Genomic DNA, 24,255 nt, shown 5'->3' with positions numbered 1-24,255 from the left:
TGTAGCTGTAGCTGACAATGACATTTTCCTAGCCAATAGCAGAGATGCCTGCTCCTTGGAAGGAAATCTATGACAAATCTAGACAGTGCATTAAATAGCAGAGACATCTCTTTGCTGACAAAGGTCCATATAGTCAAAGCAATGGTTTTTCCTGCAGTCATATATGGATGTGAGAGTTGTACCATAATGAAGGCTGAGTGCTGAAGAATTGATGCTTCTGAATTGTGGTGCTGGAGAAGACTCCTGAGTGTTCCCTGGACAGCAAGGAGTTCAAACCAGTCAATCCTAAGGCAATCAAGCCTGAATATTCATTGGAAGAACTGATACCGAAGCTGAAGCTCCAATATTTTGACCACCTGATGTGAAGAGCCAACTTACTGGCTGGGGAAGAATGAAGGCAAAAGGAAAAAGGGGCAGCAGAGTGTGAGATGGTTAGATAGCACCACTAATTCAATGAATATGAGTGTGAGCAAACTCAGGGAGATAGTGAAGGACAGGGAAGCCTAGCCTGACTGTAGTCCATGAGGTTGCAAAGAGTTGGACAAGGCTTAGCAACTGAACAACAACAACAAAGCCATTCTGGTCTTGCTTTCGGTCCCCACCAATATAATCTTTGATCTTAAGATATCCCTTAGATGTGACGGTGATCTAGCTGTGACCTCTGTCACCCCACTGGTCTTCAGGGTTGACTGGCTGATCTAGCTGGCTAAACAGGTATTCCCTTTTCTGCCTCATGGCTCCATGTGCATCCCTCCTGGAGCTGCAAGCTTGGTGGAAGAGGATGACCTTCCACAGTAGGGGAAGGCGCTTCCTCAGTCAGGGGTACACGAGAAGCTGTTCTTCCCTGCTAGAACCTCCAAACAAGCTCTTAAGGTCCCCTCGTAGAAGAGGGTAGGCTAATCAAGCTTCCATGACTCCAGACACACCCAAATGAGGTGCTATATGTGGCAGTCAGCCTTTCTTAAAAAAAAAAGCTATCCTTTGATTTCAGGAAGGATAAAATAAGGTCTCTAATTCAGTCCTGGAAAATAATCTATGATCTCTCTTCCTTGACCAGTAATGTGCAAATAACCCACCTCTCCCCAAATGAGACATTTACAGAAGTTAGCATGAAGGGTGAAGTGAAATATCCCTCTGTGAATGAAGAAGGAGCTTTAGTGAAGAGAAAATAACTTCTGAGTCTGCATGCCTTCAAGGGATAGTTGTAGGTGCATCAGAATTTTGTGATGCTAAGGGAACAACCTAGATAATCACGATTTCAACTCTGATATTACTGAGCTGACGAACTAAAGCTACCAGCCTCTTACTCCTGAACTTCATTATGTGCTCCAAACTAAGCGCTATTTGTTGAAGTTACAGTAGTTAGATATCCTGATACTTGTCACGAAAAGCTTTTCTAACAGATATTACAGCATAGGCCATCATCGTTCCAGGACAACTACAGTGGGAGTGAGGGAAGTGATAAAAGAAAGCTCTGGTGTGTTCCACACTTCAGTGCATGCCAGAGGGCTCCGGGGTAAAGAACCTACCTCCCAATGCAGGAGATGTAGGAGGTACATGTTCAATCTTTGGGTCAGGAAGATCCCCTGGAAGAGGAAATGGCAACCCACTCCAGTATTCTTGCCTGGAAAATGCCATGGACAGAGGAGCCTGGTGGGCAACAGTCCATAGGGTTGCCAAGAGTCAGAAGTGTCTAAGTGACTGAGTACACACAGACAAGGATACCTTCAAACACAAGGTCAGAACCTGAATACGAAGCTGGTCAAAGCTGTGCCATTTGGGTATTAAAAATGCAAGTAGGTGGTTTTTATAAAACAAATGTATATATGAGGGATTTCTGAGTCTTCCTACCTGAGAAGATGAGTTAGTCATCCATAACACTAATCTGTAACCGAGCTGAGTGCTAAAAGATAACATTATTTGAATATACAATCAGGGTATAATTAACCAGAGATGACAATTATAAATAACACTGTGTCCCAGAGTTTCCAAGAAACCTGACATACACAGTTCTTGGGTATGTTGAAACGCTTCCAAGAAAAGTAAAGAAATGAAAAATCTCTTAGAAGTCTTCAATTAAAATGTGTTTCAGTACAAACGACTTTCATTATGTGTTTTGGTATATATGACTGGAAAACATTTGTCCCACTCTTCACACCTCTAATTGTTTTCACTGCCCAATTACAGCTTTTCAGAATTAAGACATTCTAGTTAAGACAAGCATGTTGGTCATTTGAAATGTGAAGAAAAGTTAACATGTATAAGACTTGTGTACCCTAGGAAACAGATCTCTGCTATAGGTTTCCAATTATTTGGATCTTGGGTCATGCCAGCTCCTTCTATCTTTCTCTCTCCTTCTTCCTCATTTCTTACATTTATGTCAAATACTTTCAGGGTTTAGGAAGTTGGGAGGATTGTTAAAGAGAAAAAATGTCATCCTTTTAGGAGGGGAAGAGGAATTTATATATATATATGTTGCCTTTATTCCTTTTGTTAGGATCTGTGAGGCAAAATTTCAGGCCAACTACTGATCTAACTATATACTTTGGCCACGGATAAAGTTGGACGATTATAACAATCTATTAAAAAGGTAGGGATTAAAAAATGATGACACCGTATGTCTACTGATGCTGCTTCACGTGGAAAAACAAGCAGCCACTTTTGTTGAGTCAGTATATAACTGATTTGATACGCTCAGCAACACGGGGTCTTAATTCAGTTCCTGTAGGAATTTACCCACATAAATATGCCATGATTAACAATCAAAATCATAATTTGATCTAAACTGTAAGCTCTGTTATAGGCAGAGAACATATTTTCTTGTTCTCAATGCAAGTACATAGCAGCACTGTCCCTGATACATATGGGTCCTAATGTTGAATAATGACTAATTAAAAGATACAAATTTGACATTATTTCATTCCCATGAGTTGCAAGACATAGATTGATCATTAATTTGGTACAAATGTCAGCTAAGCCAGTTCAACAGGAAAAGGCAACCACAGTAATTCCTGCTTCTAAGAGAGCTTCAGTCTCAAGTGTCAAGGGATGAACTAATTTGAATTCTCCAGCTGAAAAGGTTTACTTACACATTACAAGTGTTTGCCAGACTACTGCAATAATGGATTTTTACTTTTCATATTTTACAGTTACATGATGCAATTTCATTTTTTTAGATTTTCACTTAAAAATCCATAAAAATATAAGATCATAGTTGAAGATGTAACTCAATTGCATTGAAAGGGCATGGTGAAGAGATTCAGGAGCATAAACTTCTTGAGGATGAAGATATCTTAATTGGCCAACAGATTCTGGCAGGTATTACTTCAAAAATAATGTTTTTTAAGTTACTATATTTCTGTAAAAGAGAAAGGAAAATTGAAAGGAGTAGTTTTCAACAGAGGCAACTCACTCATGCAGCTCAAATAGGAGATGCTGACCAGAGAAATAAAACAAAGTCTGACTGTGGAAGTAGAAGATGAAGTGGAAATAAGGTCCCAAACAATGAACACTATGGAATAAAATGAATGCAGATGGTTCCACTCCTGTTACTTAATCAAAAGGCTGAGCAGAGTCACTGGAGCCGGCATGAAGTCATGTGTTAGAACAACAGCTGATCTGTATTAGAGAAGATTAACTCGCAGTGCCATGGTGGAAGGCCCAGGATTATTTTATGTACTTCCATTGCCTTACAAGCCGTCAGCACAATTATTGCCCTCCGATGTGAATGACTGATCTGTAACCACAGCTAAACAGCATGCTGCTTAGGGGCCTAGGAGCTTCATGAAGATGAATTTCCATACCATCAAAGTGCTTTTAATGGGTTCCCTGATCCAACCACAAGGCCTGTTTTGCAAGTATATAGAACTCTGGATGAAGGCTTCCTGTCCAAAAGGATTTGGTCGGTTGTCACTTGACAATTCCCAGCCAGCACAGGGGAGGAGAGGGGGGAGATAGGTAGAGTTGTCTCTGCTTTGGAGGATTTAAAAAAAAAAAAAGAAAAAAGGGTACAGATGCTGGCTGAATGCAACCAACTGCTGTATCCACAGCTGAATTCAATGCGCTTAACAAATAACGGCAATTTAGCTATGCTTGCGAGGAATAGCTTGAGTCACTTTGCATTAGCATCTGGCTGAGTGTTAAACTCATTTCTACATGGGGTGCAGAGAAAAGGAATTTCTGCTCAAGCATCCTTTCAAGAATGTTTAAGTATTTGAATATAAATTCCTTTATGCTTGCTATCATTCCTTCTTTGAGTTGTCACTTAGTTTTCCCCCTTCCCTTCTGGTGCTTAGCTAGAAAATTTTTGTGTCCTTCGAGCTGCACCAGTGTTGCTCTTCTTAGGATGTGAGACTGCCAGAGAGGAACACTTGACCATGCTTGGCTCTCCCCTCTAGGAACAACAGAACTGAAATCATGTCTCCATCTTTCTGACCCATGGTCAGATCAGAAGTACAGAAGTACATAACTTCAAGCATTCTATAGTAATATAACATATTACTTCTTCTGAATAAAATACAATGTAGCTCAGACAAAATAGTTTGAAATTACTGTAGCCCAGATAAAGTACACTTGGGGCAGGATCACACCTTCACTATGCAAATTGCTAGCTTCTATATCCCTGGATTGGGAAGATACCCTGGAGAAGGGAATGACAACCCACTCCAGTATTCTTGCCTGGAGAATCCCATGGACAGAGGAGCCTGGAGGGCTACAGTCCATGGGGTGGCAAAGAGTTGGACAGGACTGAGTGACATTTTCACTTTCACTAAGAGATTATACGTAAAATTCCATAGAAAATCTGGGAAACTGGAAAGTTATCCAAATGAGCAACCCGTCCATTCTGGATGATGCAGTTTGACTCATAAGCTTCCTTGAGTTATTACTAAGTAGCTGATTATTTTTTCTCTTATATACTGTATTTAGCTACTGGCTTTTGAGAAAAAGGGGATTCAATGACACTTTAAAATTTGAATTAAAAATACCAATATGACCAAAGGAAGTATAATCACTTCAAACCTTCTATAGTAACATATTATTTTTTCTGAATGAAATACAATGTAGCTTAGGCAAAATAGTTTGAATTATAGCATAGATAAATTCAGAAGTTTCACTGGGCTTAAGTATAATAATAGGTATACCAATACTGTTCCCATTTTAAAGAAAAAAAGTTTGTTTTATAATCAAGTCAAAATTTCCAATTGTGCAGTCACCCACAGCGTGACAGTGCTTTGTGCTGGAAACATATTATGACAAGCTCAGGCTCTTAGACACTTAGACCTCGAGCATGGGTATCATCCAAGCTTATGCTGATTAAAGAAGATTCAGCATTTTCAAATCCAGCTCATCCCCAAATACAAGTTGAGCATCTCTGTAAAGCAAAACTTTCACAGATATTTCAAATGCCACTTTATTTTAATACAAAGTGATGGCAGAAGAGGGGATAGTAATTGTCAATAAGGTTCAGATGGATAGAAGAGAATTACAACCCTTCACATTTCCAGATGGTTTTGATTAGGATGGGCATGAAGAATTCTGTACCGATCAAGGGAAAGAGGAAGGGAGAACAGTCATTCTGAGGATGGTGAGAGAAGAAAATGATAAAGAAGACAGTCAAGCAATTTAAGTATTTTTGGAAAGCCAACCATTATTTTAGGAACTCACCTTTTCTGTCCGGCAGTTATTGAGACCTAGACTATTCACAACAGCCACCTTCCCGTCAAGCACCTGCTGTTCCCGCCGGAGCTGCTCCTTCATCTGCCGAGCCTCTTGGATTGCCTTGGTGACAGCATCATGGTCATTTAAATAACCTGAAGATGTAACAGAACGAAGGATATGTTTTGCACAAATGTATAGATGGGTTAACCTTCCACCATAAAAATCACTTCTTTTTTGGAGTGGCTAGTGTCTGGCATATACTGATTTTTTCAATGGAATCAGTCTGAGATGAATGAATGAATGAATAATTGATGATGACTGATTCACACAATTACATCAACATGGTGCCAAACATCTGTTACCAAAATGTAATATTTAAGTGAAATACAGCTGGTTCCACATGTTTGAAAAGATGTTTAAAACATAATCTTTAAATGAACTTTTTTAGTCACCTGAGTATCTTGTAGTGCAAAAATACAACCTATCTTTCTTTTTTTTTCCCTTTGAGGATTATTTGAATGTTACCAGAGGATACAAGTATTGATAATTATCACTGTTATTTACTGATACTCTCATAGTATTAGAAATGTCAATTTAGAGTTTGAGTATGACCACCTCATGCAAAGAGTTGACTCATTGGAGAAGACTCTGATGTTGGGAGGGATTGGGGGCAGGAGGAAAAGGGGACGACAGAGGATGAGATGGCTGGATGGCATCACCGACTTGATGGACGTGGGTTTGAGTAAACTCCGGGAGTTGGTGATGGACAGGGAGGCCTGGCGTGCTGCGATTCATGGGGTCGCAAGGAGTCGGACTCGACTGAGTGACTGAACTGAAATGAACTGATGACATTATTAGGTTTGTCATATACAGAAGGAACAAATCATTATTAACAGACTCTGGAAGAAGAGCATTCTCCCCCTTGCATCCATCCATGGTGAAATAAACCATAGGTGGCGGTGGCTTGTGACGGATACAAACTTGCGGTGGTGAAGAGGCTAAATTTCAAGCACAAATGTAACTGAGCCCCTGTAATTGTTGGATAAGAAATGGTGGCTACTGGGTAACTATAATCACACTTAATTCACACTCTTAATAGGATGGTCAAATGACCAAGTTGTGTCTGCAACTTCACAATCCATAGTTTTTAAAAAAATAAAAAAGGCCAAGCTATGTTTTTTAAAGAATAACACGTGTAAGGAGAAAGGCTAATTTTAATTTTAACACTGGTCATTTAATTTGATGCACACTCTGCTGATAATCTGCATGATTTTAGGGTAGAATTGTGAGGGAAAGGGATCATTTTGCAAATATTGAAAGGAGAGCTAATATATCATCTTTCACTGTCCCTATCTTTTAACTAGGGCATAAAATGGCATAAACTGAATCTATAATATGAAATTGCCCAGAAAAGGGACTTGTTTGTGACATGAGGCTAAATCTAACCAGATCCATTGGTGAATTGTGACAGATGGAGGGACTGTGAGACAGAAGGCAGGCACTAATCACACATAAAATGACCGGCTTGCCTCAACATGTTCCATGGATTCCAGCAAACTTTACACCCTAATCCATTTTTAGAACAAAAAACATCTGGGCCATAAATCCTCTAATCTGCCAAAACACGCTATTAAATCCCCTGATTTGTTGAAAAACACTAAGATTAAAGAAAGGAAATATAAAATGGCTAACTGCCGTGTTAGGAAAGTGTTATTAATACTCTTTCTTTGTCTCAATTATGAATGTTCTGGTACTAAAGAGCCTTGTCTAATCATGTCAGATTACACATCCTCGTTATATTACTAGACTCTTCTATCTGATCTGCTGATTGCCAAAAAAACCTAGAATACTTTCGTGCTGCTTAAACATTTCTATTGAAGAAGCTGATGTCAGATTAGCACAGTGCTTTGGTGCTGGAAGGCTTCTAAATGTGGCATGTCTTTTTCCCTTTATTATGCACAGACTGAGCATTGTCCTCTGATCTTGAGGCAGAAAGAGAAGTTCCAGGGTAGGCAACAGAAAGGGGAGCCTTGAGATACTATCTATTTTGCTTTTCTGAGCTCAATTCATTGGAACATATTAAAAAAACCCAACACATCCTTGCTCATTACAAATACAGTATGAATAAACAACAACTAGTTAGATCTAGGTCAGATTAGCCTTTAGGGTTAACATGTACTTTAACTTATGGTCATTTTTAACCTTCTAGCATGCTCAGTATCCTGACCTGATACTTAAATATTATCTCTAACTCATTGTGTTCACAAACACTACTCGAGAACGAAATGCTGCCCTTACGTGACAGGGATGTTTTTGGAATATGTTCATTTAGCAAAAGATCTTAAGAAGGTCAGCCTGATTTCCCTATCCTCTGAACCCTGGCTCAGGTGGTAAAGAATCTGCCTGCAATGCTGGAGACCTGAGATCGATCTCTGGGTTGGAAAGATCCCCATGGAAAGGGAATGGCAACTCACTCCAGAATTCTCACCTGGAGAATTCCACGGACAGAAGAGCCTAGTGGGCTACAGTTCATTGGGTTACACAGAGTCAGACACAACTGAGCGACTAACACTTTACTTTTACAAACCTTGCTTATGTATGGCCTGGTACCATGGTACCATGCATTTTTGTAATCTATTTAGCTTCTCCAGAGCACAAATATATTGGAAATGGTTCGGGACATGGCACTGAGTCAAAGTATGAATTCTTTATGCTTTTTAGGCACTGCCAAGATAACATTGTACAGGAGAAATTATTAATATATATGCAGAAAGGATGAAAATTATTTTGGGGGTGCATAACTGACAAACATACATATGTTCTGCAACGGCTATTTCCAGTGTGAGGTGTGTGTGGCTGTGCAGGTAGATACAGGTGTTCACTTTAAAAGAAATATTCTTGCTTTCAGAGACTTGAGCTTTAGTTAAAATGCTACATGAAATTCTAATGTGTATCTCCTGTGTTAAACCAAAAAGCTGTTTATATATTACAGAGCTGAATCATAATAGGATTGTTTGCTGATTCCTTATCTTTTGTTCTCATCACAGTCACCTACTTCCCAGTCTTGCTGGTTTCTTCTCTCAGTAAAAGACCTCATCTCTAACTCCGGAAGACCAATAAGGCTGAACTCTCACCTTCATGCCCCACCCAGACTCCTACCCCAGGCCAGCTTCAAATCTATCACCAATTGTACCCATTGCCTCCTTCTGTTTCAATGAAAAATCAAGGCAAATCCCCTAAACTCACACTCTAGATTTCTACACCTCTCTACTGGTTACTCTCTTTCACATTTCCATCATCCACTTGGACTTCTCTACTATTGCTACCACCTCCACGTGCAAGTACCTAAGCCCCTCCTTCTGAAACAAGCAAATAAATTCTCTCAACTTTGTGTTGCCCTCTCTTTCCAATCATGTTTCTTTTCCCTCCAAACCAAATTTCTCAAGATTCATAGCATAGTCTCTCATTCCTACCTCCCTTCACAATCTCACTATAGTCTTGTTTCCACTGCCCTTGCTCTTTCAGATGCCAGACCCAAGGGACACCTTCCATTCATGGCAGAAAGAGCACTGGCAATCCCCGTGTTACTGAAACTCTTTCCTGCCCTGTTTCTCATCCTAGCACTGGATCCTCATCTCAATTACTCCATCCTCATATCCTTGCCTGAGATCTTTCTTCATCTGCTCCTTACATTTGGTCCAGGATTTCAATCATCAGAAAATAATTTGTGCTTTGGAGTTGGATAAAACTGAACCTTATTACTTACTTGCTGCATACAAAGTGTACACATTGTTTTACCTTTCTAAAATCTCAATGGCCTCACTGGTTAAATGGAATAACCTCACTAGATAATATGGCTTTGTGAAGATTAAATGAGTTAATATGGTCTATTAGCATAAATAAATGGTCCATGAAAGTTATTCAGTAACTGTTAGTTTAGTTACAGAATGGCATAGTGAAACAGGTAAAACTTGGGCATTGGATTCACATGGATCCAGGCTTCTACTTCTTAGGAAGTGTGATATTTGCCAAATTATAACACTTAATTTCACTGAGTTTCCATTTCTCTCAACTGTAAAATGAACATAAGGCTAATGGAAGAATCAAATGAAATAACACGTGAAGGAGTAGATAACATTTAGTACACTTGAGGAGGCAGTAGAGAAACGTTCTTGTATTTTTTTCCTCTTTCATTGTTCACTATATGCTTATCCTTAGCAGTCCTGTTGCACAGCTTTGACCACTATGATAAAATCTGTGAGGGGATATCCTTTGTTGTTGGTACCAAGGTTCAGTGAAATGGGAGTCACCCATTAGAGTTCAAAAGACCCTGAGTGATCACTTGATACAGTTTATTCTGCCTTCATTATATACTTGAGCAATAGGTGCATCTCAAGACAGGATCAGAAGGAAGGGTAAGTGTTTAGGAGAGGTTTGGTAAGCTTCTTATGAGGAAAATGGGAGGGCAAAGACCAATATGGCTTCCTGTTAGCACCTCAAATGACATTTGGGAAATGCAGGTTAGGAATCATTAATGTAAGAAAGGTGTGAGAGTCTGTGACTGTGTTACACTTACAACAGTTTGATTTTTCATACCTTGGAGTTCCTTCTTAACCATAACCAACAAAATTCACAAAATTAAAAAGGTCCCTATTATATATTTTTTGGGCTTCCCTGGTGGCTCAGTGGTAAAGAATCCTCCTGCAATACAGGAGACCTGGGTTCAATCCCTGCATTAGGAAGATCCCCTGGAGAAGGAAATGGCTACCCACTCCAGTATTCTTGCCTGGAGAATTCCATGGACAGAGGATCCTGGTGGGCTACAGTCCACGGGGTCGCAAAGAGTTGGACATGACTGAATGTATACACATATATTATATATTTTAAGGGGCCAAAAGAAGGGACTAACTGGGAAGTCCAATCTAGAGGGGATAAAATCTAAACAGAAAGAGTGAATGAATGGCTGTTCCACAAGGGAAGAGCCTGTTAAAAGGCAGAAGGAAAAACAGCAAACTACTTGTAATGGGTTGAATTGTGTCTCAAAAAGACAGGCTGTGTTCTAACCCCTGGTATTGGTGAATGGCATCCTTATCTGGAAACTGAGTCTCGGCAGATGTGTTAATTAAGGATCTTGAAGTGAGGTCATGCTGGATTTATGATGGGCCTTAAATTCAATGATTTGTGTTCTTCTAAGAGAAAGGAGGGACAGATTTGACATATAGATTCAGGGAAGGAGGTTACAGGAGCATGGAGGCAGACACTGGAACTATGTATCTATTAGTCAAGGAACACCAAGGACTGCTGAAGCCTCTAGGAGCTGGATTGTTGTTCAGTTGCTCAGTGGTGTTTGACTCTTTGTGACCCCATGGACTGCAGCATGCCAGGCTTCCCTGTCCTTCACCATCTCCCAGAGTTTGCTCAAACTCATGTCCATTGAGTCAGGGATGCCATCTAACCATCTTGTCGTCTATTGACCCCTTCTCCCCGAGCCTTCAATCTTTCCCAGCATCAGGGTCTTTTCCAATGAATCAACTCCTCACATCAGGTGGCCAAAGAATTGGAGCTTCAGCGTCAGTCCTTCCAGTGAATATTCAGGACTGATTTCCTTTAGGATTGACTGGTTGGATCTCCTTGCAGTCCAAGGGACTCTCAAGAGTCTTCTCCAACAGAAGTTCAAAAGCATCAAATTCTTTGGTGCTCAGCATTCTTCATGGTCCAATTCTTACATCCGCACATGACTACTGGAACAATACATAACTTTGACTAGATGGACCTTGTTGGCAAATTAATGTCTCTGCTTTTAATATGTTGTCTATGTTTGTCTTAGTTTTTCTTCCAAGGAGCAAGCATCTTTTCATTCCATGGCTGCAGTCACCACCTGCAGTGGTTTTGAAGCCCTAGAGCTGGGAAAGGTGTGGAACAGACTCTCTCTCAGCGCCTGCAGAGGAACTAAGCCTGCTGATTCCCTGACTCTGGATTTCTTTCTAGCTTCCAAATAGTGAGACCCAGTTTATGGTAATTTTTTGTGACAGCCTTCCAAACCAATATATGGGAACTAGTCTTAAGGAAGCTCCTAAGACTCAAGGGATGAACCCAAAGACTGTGAAGTATCTACTGCCAGTCTCACACCCTTTCTGATTTCCAGCCACACAGGTCTGCCTACCAAGCTTCTCTACTGGACTGTCCCATGCAGCATGTCTAGCATGGAATTCATCATCTTCCCACCACCTCACTCTGTTCTTCCTACATTCCATGTCCCTTTCCAGTTGCGCATCCAGTCACTTGGGAGCCAACTAAGATAACTCCTTCAGTTCATATGTACAAAACAAGACAACCAGTGTCTGGGGTTATGCCTCCTCCTTAGCTCTCAAATGTGCTTTTTCTCCTGCTTTTGCTGAAGCCACCTCCTATCTCACTTGGGCTAATGTTTTCACCTCTTAACTGTTTTCCCTCTTTAAGCATACACCCCTTGAATCTCTCTCGTACTCTGCTTCCAGCTGAAGCAGTCCAATACCTTCCAAAAAAGGAAATTTGAATCACTTCACTTTACCCAATTAAAAACTCAACTCTTGCTTTCCTGGTAGCTCAGCTGTTAAAGAATCTGCCTGCAACGCAGGAGACCCCAGTTCAATTCCTGGGTCGGAAAGATCCGCTGGAGAAGGGACAGGCTACCCACTCTAGTATGCTTGGGCTTCCCTGGTGATTCAGATGGTAAAGAATCCTCCGGCAGTGTGGGAGACCTGGGTTCGATCCCTGGGTTGGGAAGATACGCTGGAGAAGGGAAAGGCTACCCACTCCAGTATCCTGGCCTGGGGAATCCCCATAGATAGAGGAGTCCAGTGGGCTACAGCCCATGGGGTTGCAAAGAATCAGACATGACTGAGCAACTTTCACTTTCACTTTCCCACCCCAGAGCTTAAAGGAGCACTTCTTAAGTCGACGATCTGAATATTCTGTGAAAAAATAATTCCATGTTCAAAAGAGTAAGGGAAATACTAAATTAAAGTTTAAAAGGTTTCTCTGTGACATGTATTCCCCAACTCTTGAATACATTAATGCGACTGTGAATCTTCCAGAGATAACAACAGTATCATATTCCAAATATCCTGGAACAAGAAACTCTTTAATGTTCCCCCAAAAGCACCATTCTGGGATAAATTCCAAACACTTTAAAATGGCCTAATAGTCTCATGATATCAACCCTGCTTATCCTTCCCACGTCATTTCCTGCTGGTTTCTCAAGAGCTCTGTGCTTAAGCTGCACGGAACGATTTCCTGTTCCAAGGACAAGCCTTCCTCTTCACCCCCTCCTCTGTCTCCCGAGCTTTCCTCTTAAACTGAAATAGGCGCATTCTGGTGTGTTTGGGAATTTACTCAAATGTCAAGCCTTCTTAAGAATTTTCCTGACATACCCCAGACAGGCTCCTTGGCACCCTTAGCACTTCTCATCTCCAGGCTCCTGCAAAAGCTTGGAGATGCTTTTACTGTCACGTTGTCTCTTGTTTTCCTAAGTTTGTCTTTCATGCGAATCTATGAGTTATTTGAGGGCAATTTTTTTTTTCCTTTCAGCCTTTTATTCCTTTGGCCCATGGTAGAGTTTGCTGAAGGAATAAATGCATATTTCTAAGTTGAAAGTATCTTCCTTTGTAATTCCAAGTTCATGGATGATCTGCTTCATCATATAAATGGGAGCCCGAACCACATGACACAGGTTTCTTAAAATTCATGGCTTTAAAGTGTACTATCAGGGTAATACAAATTCTTATTTACTGCATTTAATTATTTTATGTAGAACTTATTGGCTGTAGTAAAAGTAAGGGAACATGTGTTTCAAGTAATATTCAAAAACTATTAAGTTTTTTCTGTTTTCTGAGGTCACTTATCAACATCAAATTTTTGGTACCCTGATATGCAGCCATTTCTTCATCTATTAAAATTTGTGAGAATTTGATAATAAATGTGAAATTAAACTGTAAAGTGTTATGCAAATATTAATTGTTAGATGCTGAATAATATCCTTAACTTCCTGATAATCTAGTGGCTTTCTAAGAAATGATTACAGTGTTCTTGTTCAATAACCTACCTTCACAGAAGCTTTTTCTCATTAAAAATGTAAACTAATGAAATTTACAGGTAAGATGCTTATTCACATCACTGTATTTTAAATTAGCAAGTTGTAGAGATAAATATCACATTACTGGACTTGAAAATATTGCCCTTCATTTTACTGAATCAATGTGCGTCTCCTACATTTGGTCAGTAAAGTTTTACATTTCACGTGTTAATGCCTCTGAGGAATGAAGGGCAAGAATAGTATGCTCCAATATCCTCTGAAGACATGATGGAACAAAGACTAGATATCTAAATCCTTAGTTTGAGACTTTCATCTGCTTATCCTCCACACTTAGCAAAATGTATGGCATAGAGACAATATTCAATACCCATTTATGGGATGAATGAAGGAAAGGATAAATAGATGACTGAGAAGAACATCTGAGGCAGAGAGGCTGCCAACAGGTAACAACTAAAAAAGATGGCATGCAACCCAGAGACCATGACTGTAAGGCCTCAACCTCCACTCGCTGTGAGGTTTGAGTAAGTGACTAGGTGGTCACGTGCACTTGTTTCCTTACAATTCCAAGAGTGGTAAGAACTACAGAATCACAGGACTGTCCTCACTGTGACAGGGACTTACTCAGAACCCCTGGGTAAACGCTTCGCCTCTTTCAGCTGCGGTTCCTTACCTGGAAAGTACCAATTTCTGACTAGATGACAGGGATATCTGTTGCTGTTGTTTAGTCGCTCTGTTGTGTCTGACTCTTGAGACCCCATGGAATACAGCCCCCCAAGGCTCCTCTGTCTATGGGATTCTCCAGGCAAGGATACGAGAGAGGGTTGCCATTCTCTTCCCCCAGAGGATCTTCCTGACCCAGGGATAGAACTCACATCTCCTGCACGGGCACTGAGACACCAGGGAAGCCCTAGTTAAAGGTGTATAATTTTAAAATAAACAGTGAGAAAACAGACTAAAATTTCAACTTTGATAAAAGTTGAAAGTTATACATATACACAGGAAAGGTTGGAAAGGGCAGTAAAGGAAAGATAACATCTGGTCAAAAGATTCTAAAATTATCCATTATTCTTCTGAAATATTCATGCTTTTTAAGGAGCTTTCAATGGTGCTGCCTATCATTTGCATATCATACAAAAGTATTCTTATAGAATACAGTGTAATATTGCTCACCAACCTCAAAAACTCACACTCTTTATTTGTAGCTAATAGATATATAGCAAAGAGACCCATGTCATTAATGATAACTTAAGTTATCTTTCGATCCACAGTTTTCCCTGGCTTATTAAGGGCATAACACATTAATTTTTCTTTCAGGGGTGACCTTTACAACACCATTAATGCTCACAGCTTTTATCCCACTACATTATTACTCATTACAGTTTCAGCTTTCAACATCTGCATTTGTTGAAAAGAGAAAAGTAAATTGTAGTGGCATCAAATCCTCAGAAAATATGAGGGATGTGTATGTGGTGAAGGGCCTTCTCAGGGAAAGAAAATAGGAGAAGTTTCAGTAGTGGAAAAAGTCAGATGATAAATGTCATTAAATACATTCTTGCCTTTCTAAAATATTTTGTCATACTTAATCCTCAGAATGCTGAAATAAAAACTCCTCACATGACAAAAAATGCAAATATATCAGTTATTCCCTTAAAGATTCCAGTTCTGGGGCTATTACAAAAGTATCTCATACACCAACAGTGTCATATTTATGAGCTTTCATGTCTATTATGGAAGTGAATCCTTTTTGCCAAATAAAATATTTTTCCTTTTACATGCTTTGGACATGAAAGCAAATCTTATCTTGGTGTCTACTTTGGATGTTGAGCAGAGTAACTGAGAGATCATAACAGAATGGTGCATAATGATAAAAAGAACACATGTGCCCCAAACCATTTTCAAATTGTGAAAACCTCCATTTTCTTTGTTTCTCTTCTACGGCCGCCCCACTGGCCCTGACTGACTTGCTCTTGGCAAATAATCTGGAAGCGAACGTTGTGGAGATGGAAGCACTGGAAATATGCTCCTTCAGCTTTCTTTCTGTCCATCTCACAATTTCTTTGTAACTTTACCCTTTTTCTCCCCTCATTTCCTCAGTCTTCGAGAAAAAAGGGGCATTTCTTCTTCCCAAAGCTAATGCTGTCTCATTTCTTCTTGATCTGTCATCACCCATGGAGTCTTTCATATCTAAAAATGTCTCAAATTCATCTTCGTTTATATATATACACATATAATTTCCTATTCTAAAACCTGTCTCTACTTAGTCTTCTCAAACCTCTCAACACCAAGCTTACAAAAAGACTGATTCATGTAGCCATTGCACTTTCTGTCTTCATGTGCTTCGAATCTTTGTAATTGGAAGTCTCCTAAACCATTCTACAAAGCCTGTCTGTTACAGTCTACCTGTCCATGAGTTCCAGGTAGATCCGAAGGCTTTTCTTCTTCATGTTCTTTAATTCTTCTACAGAATGTGACACCATCATAACCCCTTCCTTTTTCAAATTTCAATTTGTCCTAGACAAGCAGGTCACTGCTTTCTCATCATCTTTATTCTAATATGCTCACTTGTTCTTTATCAGTTTCCCTCTTAAAAAAAAGTGTGGTGGTAGTTTAGTTGCTAAGTTATGTCCAACTCTTGCAACCCTGTGGACTGTAGCCTGCCAGGCTCCTCTGTCCATGGGATTCTCCCGGCAAGAATACTGGAGTGGGTTGCTGTTTCCTTTTCCAGAGGATCTTCCTGACCCAGGGATCAAAGCCAGGTCTCCTGCCTTATAGGCAGATTCTTTACTGACTGAGCTATGAAGGAAGCCGAAAACACAAAAAAAGTGTGGTACTTTCAAAATATGCCCAAAGATAGACTTTGATATTGATTAGAGTTGGGGCCTAATTCCCCTTTCTCTGAGTTGGGCTGAACTTAGTGATTCTGTTATAATGAAAAGAATAAAGGAGAACAGACTGAGTGACTCTGGAGACTAGATCATAAAAGGCACCGTGGCGTTCTCTTTGCTCTCCTTCCTGGATCACTCACTCTGGGGAAAGTTAGTTGTCATCCTATGAACAGCTCTATAGAAACATCCACATGGCAAAGTACTGAGGTCTCCAACCAACAGCCATGTGAGTAAGTCATCTTGGAAAAGGATCCTGTATCCCCAATAAAGTCCAGGTCCCTGGCTTCCATCTTGACTGGAACCATAAGAAAGACCCTAAGGTAGAACTAGCAGTTAAGCTGCTTCCCTATCCTGACCCTTAGAAGCTATGAGGTAATGAATGTTGGTTGTTTTTAAGCTGATGAAATTTAAGTTGGTTTGTTACACAGTAAGAGATAATTATGGGCTTCCCACGTGGCTCAGTGGCATAGAATCTGCCTGCCAAGCATGGGATGTGAGTTTGACCCCTGGGTAGGGAAGATCCCCTGAGAAGATAATGGTAACCCACTCTAATATGCTTGCCTGGAAAATCCCATGGACAGACAAGCCTGCATGGCTACAGTTCATGGGGTCACAAAAGAGTCACACACAACGTAGTGACTAAACAACAAGAAATAACTATACACAGCATATAATACCTCTGACTTTTTACCCCACATCCTTTCTTACTATACATACTCTTTGGTGAACTTATTTGCTCTGATGGCTTCCAGAACCTCATTAAGGAATAATTTCCATGTCTAAAATTCTAGCACCCCTTTCACATACCAGATTTAATGATTAACAACATCCTCCTGAACTTCTCTACCTAAAGTGATGCCTGAAGTTTCAAATTCAACACGTATTTTTGTCTTGCCCCAACCTACGTCTGCTCTGGTCCACTCTTTCACAGTTCAGGGGGTGGGGAAGCACTATCCTTTCTATATTGTAAATTCAAAACCCCTGACTTCCTTGTCTCTAACTTGAACCTCACCAGATCCATTTTACTGTGGATGCTGCCGCTGCTGCTGCTGCTAAGTCGCCTCAGTCGTGTCCGACTCTGTGCGACCCCATCGATGGCAGCCCACCAGGCTCCCCTGTCCCTGGGATTCTCCAGGCAAGAATGCTGGAGTGGGTTGCCATTTCCTTCTCCAATGCATGAAAGTGAAAAGTGAAAGTGAAGTCGCTCAGTCGTGTCCAACTCTCAGCGACCCCATGGACTGCAGCTGTGGGTAAGTTACATCAATTAGTCTTTAATGATATCTCTTCAACTTATTCTGTCCTTTGCTTTATCATTGCTTATTTCTAGCTTGCGTAACTTACTCTTGTCCTCCACTAAAATAGTGACTTCCCTGATTCTAATCTTTGCTGCCAATACTCTTCTTAAAATTCTGATCAAATTGCTGTCTGAAGAAAAAGTAAAAAACTTCTTAGGGTAGCATCCCATCAGACTCCATCTGCCCCTTTCGGTTTTAACTCTGATCGATTTCCACTACACACTCATTCTATATTCCAGTCAAATCAGTGTATTTGTCAAAAATATGATATTTTACTCTGGGTTCTATCTTACAGCATAAAATACCTAGGGATACATCTTTTTTAAGGCTCCATTTGAATTAGTCTATTCTTAATCCTTCCCAAATAGAATTTAATAGTTTCATCTTTTTGATTACAGGATTGTTATCTGGGTGCTAGAACAGCACTTGCAACAGTTGATTTAAACTATAAGACAGATAATTCCCCCCACCTTAACTGGACCCTGGCTCCTTGAGGGCTGATCTGTGATAGACTCCACATAGCTGCAGGCAAATAATAAATGTTAATAAATGTGGGTTGAAATAAGTATTTACAGTCTAATTTATGTGTTACTAAAATAAAGACTACTGGAATTTTAAAAAGCTTATAGAAGCATTTTCCAGTGTTTGTTTGCTGAAATGAAAATCGTGAAGAAATGAAGTGACCAACTTTTTATAATATTTTGGTGTAGTGAAGTAAATCTCAAGAAATATGGAACTGAAAAAAACAACAACAGAAAGAAAAACTGGACATCCTGATGGCTGACTATGATTCAGGCAGAATGTACTTCATCATCATGTATACTTCATACACATCACACAAATGGAAATAAATTTCAGTGACTCAAAAGGCAAGTCACCTAACAACAACAATCTGGAACCAGGGCTCTCTGTGATTAGCCAGTTAGGCCTCTTTTTCATAAACTTAAGAATATCAGTCATATCAACAAACATAACCAATTCAATTAGATTTTCAGGGGGGCATCAGCACTTGGAATTTAGTTATACACTTCAATTGCATGTTTAAAACAGACCTGTGAAGTTCATCATATTGAAATTCTCCTCTGGAACTAAAGTCATGTAGAGACTATGCGTGATCTGCCATTAAAAGATGTTTTCATTCAATTGTCATAAACAGAAAATCAACAAGAACAAAAGAAACAGAACTTACCTATTGTGCTAACTCTGGCTGAAGGACTAGCTAATGATGCTGGGACAGAGGCTTTGAGGGGGCCTGCCCCACTGTTTATTCTCAGAGCTGGCATATGGGGAGAGGTGGGTGATGTGGGTGATTTGCCATCAGAGGTCTTGGGTTTAGCTGATAGGTTCAGTGGCTGTGCCACTTCATCCTGCAATGATCATTAGAACATGAGCTGTGATACGGAAAGTCTGATTAAAAATGTCTAGAAAAACATAGGTATAATGCCTGTCATTTCCCATCAAATACTACCAGTCCGTGATCTTAACATTCGGTTTGAACATTACAGTGTTTGGTTAGGTGTCAACAATGGCACTTTCAACTACATATTATGAAAAACCTTTTATATAAGAGAAAGTTCACATGCACTCCACTATCCAGAGCATGTAACTGATGCCACCTGCAAAAAATATTAACAAAGATATTATTCGTACTATTCACTTTTATTGAGAGACAGTGCATAATTTGCATAAAACTATAATGCAGATTTTTTTTCAACCTGCAAAGAACAGGTGTTGAGTCCCAACCATATTTGGATCCTGGTGCTTAGACAGTATACCTAGAACCTCCATGATGGAGGAGTTAAATGGTGTGTACCTCTGATTAGAACTGTTCTCCAAATTACACACAAAAAAAGAAGAACACTTTCTTTCCTAAAAAAGAATCTTTTTTCTTAGGTTTCACAGAAACACTTTAGGGTTTGATCTAAAAATGAAAATACACACAATTAGCATTATGTTAACATATATTATTTATTTATATGCAATACTGTTCTAAACATTTAGCATTACATTTTTAAAAATCCAGATTTTCCTTACAGTGTATTACATGGTGGTATGAAGATCAGCATGTGGCCAGCTCAGCATGTATGGTGACTTCCAGTTGTTCTCTGCTTGAATAGGTCAAGTGTACATAGTTTACATTCTATTCTATAAAATATTCTATTTTATACCTTTCTACATCAGCTTTTTTGTAAGTTCAAATATAAAATTTATGGGTATAATTATCACTAAACTGTCTATCACAATATAAAGAATCAGATTACCTTAACATTATATTACTATTCTTTCATTGCAAACTAAGAAAGTTATTCCTTTTTTGTGCTCTAAAATTGCAATATGCTGTCATCTGTATTTTACTATTTATATAATCTCCAATTTTACCTATGTATTATTGTAAAACAAAAATTTGGTTGCCGCTTAGTTTCATCTCCATGAGTCAAGAACATAAAATATCTACTAGTAATAGGATAACTTGCTGAAAGTAGAACAATTTAGAATCAAATGGTGTGATCTGGTGACATGGAAACATATTAATTAATGTGTACAAAATTTGATATGTATATATTTACCCAAAACATTGAAATAAATCACTTTACAAAAATGGCATGATATGATATTTCAAGTTTATATTTTAAAAGTAATTTACTGTTATTCGATTCCATGGTTAGCTTCACTTAAGAAACTCATGAACAGGCTAGGGAAAATCATACTTGAACTTTTTTTTCAATTCTATTTTCTTTTTCAGAGAAAATAACAGTTATTTGAAAATCCATGAGATAATTCAAGTGGCAATCTAGGATCATGATAGATGCATAAAAAATTATTGACCATGATACCATATTTATATGAATTCATAGAATCTTGGAAGGAAGTATAATAATTCCATGACTGGTTCAATACATAATTTTGAGCAAAATATTTTAAAAACTACAGAGCAAAAATCATTCCCAGATCTTTCAACATTTAGTGAGTGAGTCAGTCATAAGCCTTATACATGATGGCAGATCCCCAGAATACTGTGCCCTTTTTCCCTATACTCCAGTGTGGATGAGAACTTCTCAAAATGTGATCTCTAAACTAGTACCATCAGCACCACCTGGGAACTTGCTAGAAAGGCAGATTCTCTATTCTAGAAACTCTGGAGATAGGTGCCAGCAACCTATGTTTTAACAAGCTTTCCCACGTGATTCTGATACACACAACCATTTGAGAGTGAAAAAGTCGGCTTAACACTCAACATTCATAAAACGAAGATCATGGCATCTGGTCCCATCACTTCATGGGAAATAGATGGGGAAACAGTGGAAACAGTGTCCGACTTTATTTTTTTGGGCTCCAAAATCACTGCAGATGGTGACTGCAGCCATGATATTAAAAGACGCTTGCTTCTTGGAAGGAAAGTTATGACCAACCTAGATAGTATATTGAAAAGCAGAGATATTACTTTGCCAACAAAGGTCTGTCTAGTCAAGGCTATGGTTTTTCCAGTGGTCATGTTTGGATGTAAGAGCTGGACTGTGAAGAAAGCTGAGCCGAAGAATTGATGCTTTTGAACTGAGGTGTTGGAAAAGACTCTTGAGAGTCCCTTGGACTGCAAGGAGACCCAACCAGTCCATCCTAAAGGAGATCGGTCCTGGGTGTTCATTGGAAGGACTGATGTTGAAGCTGAAACTCCCAATACTTTGGCCACCTCATGCGAAGAGTTGACTCATTGGAAAAAGCCTCTGATGCTGGGAGGGATTGGGGGCAGGAGGAGAAGTGGACGACAGAGGATGAGATGGCTGGATGGCATCACTGACTCGATGGACATGAGTTTGGGCAAACTCCGGGAGTTGGTGATGGACAGGGAGACCTGGCGTGCTGCAATTGATGGGGTCACAAAGAGTTGGACACGACTGAGTGACTGAACTGAACTGAACCTTACATAGTTAAAGGAAGATTATTTAAAAATTTTATTTATGAGGCTTCAAAAGTCTCCAAAAACCTTCCTCAATATAAGGGGGTAACATTAAAAATACATAATGGTATCTCAAATCTTTAAAATGTTATCAGAACATATTGTAAGCTAACAATATGAAATGAAAACATGCATATGCATAACAAACTAAATGATGCTGAGATTCCATGGGTCACTATGGATTAGAATTCAGATTTTCTCTCTGTTATTCAACCTAAAAATCCTGTCATACCAGAGTTTTATCAACTATTTACTGGGGCTTTCCAGGTGGCGCCCATTGTAAAGAACCCGCCTGTCAAGGCAGGAGACATATAGAGATGTGGCTTCAATTATGCAACTGTAAATACAGAAGGCACTTTTCCCGTTATAAAAGTTGTACCTGCTTGCTAGTGTCTGCATGAAACTACTGGGTTTTTTCATGGTAGCCTGAAAACTCTTTTGACGGCATCACCCCACAGCTCTTGCAAAAGTTTTGAGGGGATGAAAGTGAAAGTGAAAGTCACTCAGCTGTGTCCAACTCTTTGCGACCCCATGAATTATACAGTCCATAGAATTCTCCAGGCCAGAATACTGCAGTGGGTAGCGTTTCCCTTCTCCAAGGGATCTTCCCAACCCAGGGATCAAACCCAGGTCTTCTGCATTGCAGGCAGATTCTTTACCAGCTGAGCCACAAGGGAAGCCCTTGAGGGGATACTTGGAGAAATTAAAGGTGGCTGTTTCACTTGATTGTGCAGAAAGAAAGGAACACATCCTCAGAGGGGCAACAGAGATCTATGAGCACGGGGGAAATCAAGTCTGAGTGTGTGTACTGGGGCGAAGGGGTGTTCATGAAGATGATGAAGACATGGGTGCTGATGGGGTGAAATGTCATATGCTTAGCTTTAAGCACTATGTATTATAAGCTCATACTAAAAAACTACCAAAAGCACTGATGACATCAAGAAGCCTGCTGGAATCTTAATATTCTCCTGCATTCAAGGCAGCTCAGACGTCTGAAAGCCAAAAAGCACTAAGCCCCAAGGACATAATAGAGGTTGATGGCTCCAAAGCTGATAGATATATCATTCAAAATTGCCTCTCCTTCTCCTTCATTGTATGACCAGGCTAGTGGTATATAAGAATCCACAAGCCTGATCCTTATACTGGTAACTATATAAATAATTCTGACTCATTGTATGATATTATTTCCCAATTTGGTTTTTTAAATAATTTACTACTGAGCTATTATACCAAATGCCCATTATTCATGAAGAATACAAAAATTACAGTAGTTTTCCATTTCCTATTACTTTTATTTGACTAGATGAAAATTGTAAAACCACAACTATAAAATGGAGGTGGACTATTTATGATGTGCATTCAAATAATTACAAATATGTACCATAAACGCAAAAAGTAAGGTTTTTCTATGTTGTTTTTCATTTGTGATATCTTATCATTTAGGAGAAACATGAAAACATAGCATGATTAACCACTATTCTTAACAAATAAAACATGTTTATATTATAAATAATTAGTTTACATATGAAATAATGTTAGTTATTTTGAAGGTTAGGAAAGTACTAGAAAAGATGGCATTTATATGAAAGTAAACCATCAGGCACTGAGGAAAGCAAGTTCCTTTTAATTATTAATACTTGTCCAACTGTTGAATGTGGTTGCCAGTTGAAAGTTTTGGAGATAGCATATTTCATACTTTTATCATTTATACACAAAGTAATAGTTAAGAAGAACTATTAGCTATATTGCTGTTGAATAGCTCTAAACTTGTACATGAAATTATAAGGCAAGCATTTAAGCTTTTAAATGTGTAGCTAAGGTAAGCACGTTTTAACTAACTAAAGGTAATATTCTACATAGTTATGCAATTCACTATAAATATTTCAAATCATTTATTTAATCTTTAATACTGTGAAGTGATTAATAACTTCAGAAAGGAAACGAAGGCTCAGAAAGGTCTAATGAAACCCAGGTTTTTGGACTCAACATACAATACCCTTTTCATTTACATGACGAATTTAAACTTAAAGAGATGCTGATGAAATATAATTTCTGGAATTCAGCCCTACACCATATAATTCTATCACATAATAAACCACATAAAGTTCAGTATACATGCAATAAAATGAACTAACACACACATTTGGGACTTTATATATATAGTTTAAAAGTTGAAGCACAAGTTGTTAACTTGTTTTGGTGATTTTTTAAATGCTTCTCTGTTCACTACACCATATAGCACCAAAACTTTCCCTCAATAATACTAAAGACTTGTTACATTAGTCTATTCTTTGTGAAAAATACCAAGTGTTCACGTATAATATGGCAGAAAATATAACAATTCATACAATAACGTGCAAGAGAATACTGTTTTGTACATCCAAATAC

The 24,255-nt window shown here is 39.1% G+C and overlaps 1 protein-coding gene across 1 annotated transcript in view; it reads right to left on the bottom strand.

The window, feature by feature from the left end:
* The window catches only part of SOX5 (SRY-box transcription factor 5), an 837,625-nt gene that overhangs the window by 33,279 nt on the left and 780,091 nt on the right, over positions 1 to 24,255 (bottom strand). Inside the window, exons 12-13 of the mRNA XM_068970546.1 lie at positions 19,102 to 19,279; positions 5,665 to 5,810 (exon numbers count right to left, since the gene is read on the bottom strand). Of these exons, the coding sequence (XP_068826647.1) occupies positions 5,665 to 5,810; positions 19,102 to 19,279 (324 nt within the window). The remainder of the gene's footprint in view (positions 1 to 5,664; positions 5,811 to 19,101; positions 19,280 to 24,255) is intronic.

The sequence above is a fragment of the Capricornis sumatraensis genome, chromosome 4 (genome assembly GCF_032405125.1).
Source record: "Capricornis sumatraensis isolate serow.1 chromosome 4, serow.2, whole genome shotgun sequence".
In the NCBI taxonomy this organism is placed as follows: Eukaryota; Metazoa; Chordata; class Mammalia; order Artiodactyla; family Bovidae; genus Capricornis; species Capricornis sumatraensis.
This window is presented reverse-complemented; position numbering and strand designations above follow the sequence as displayed.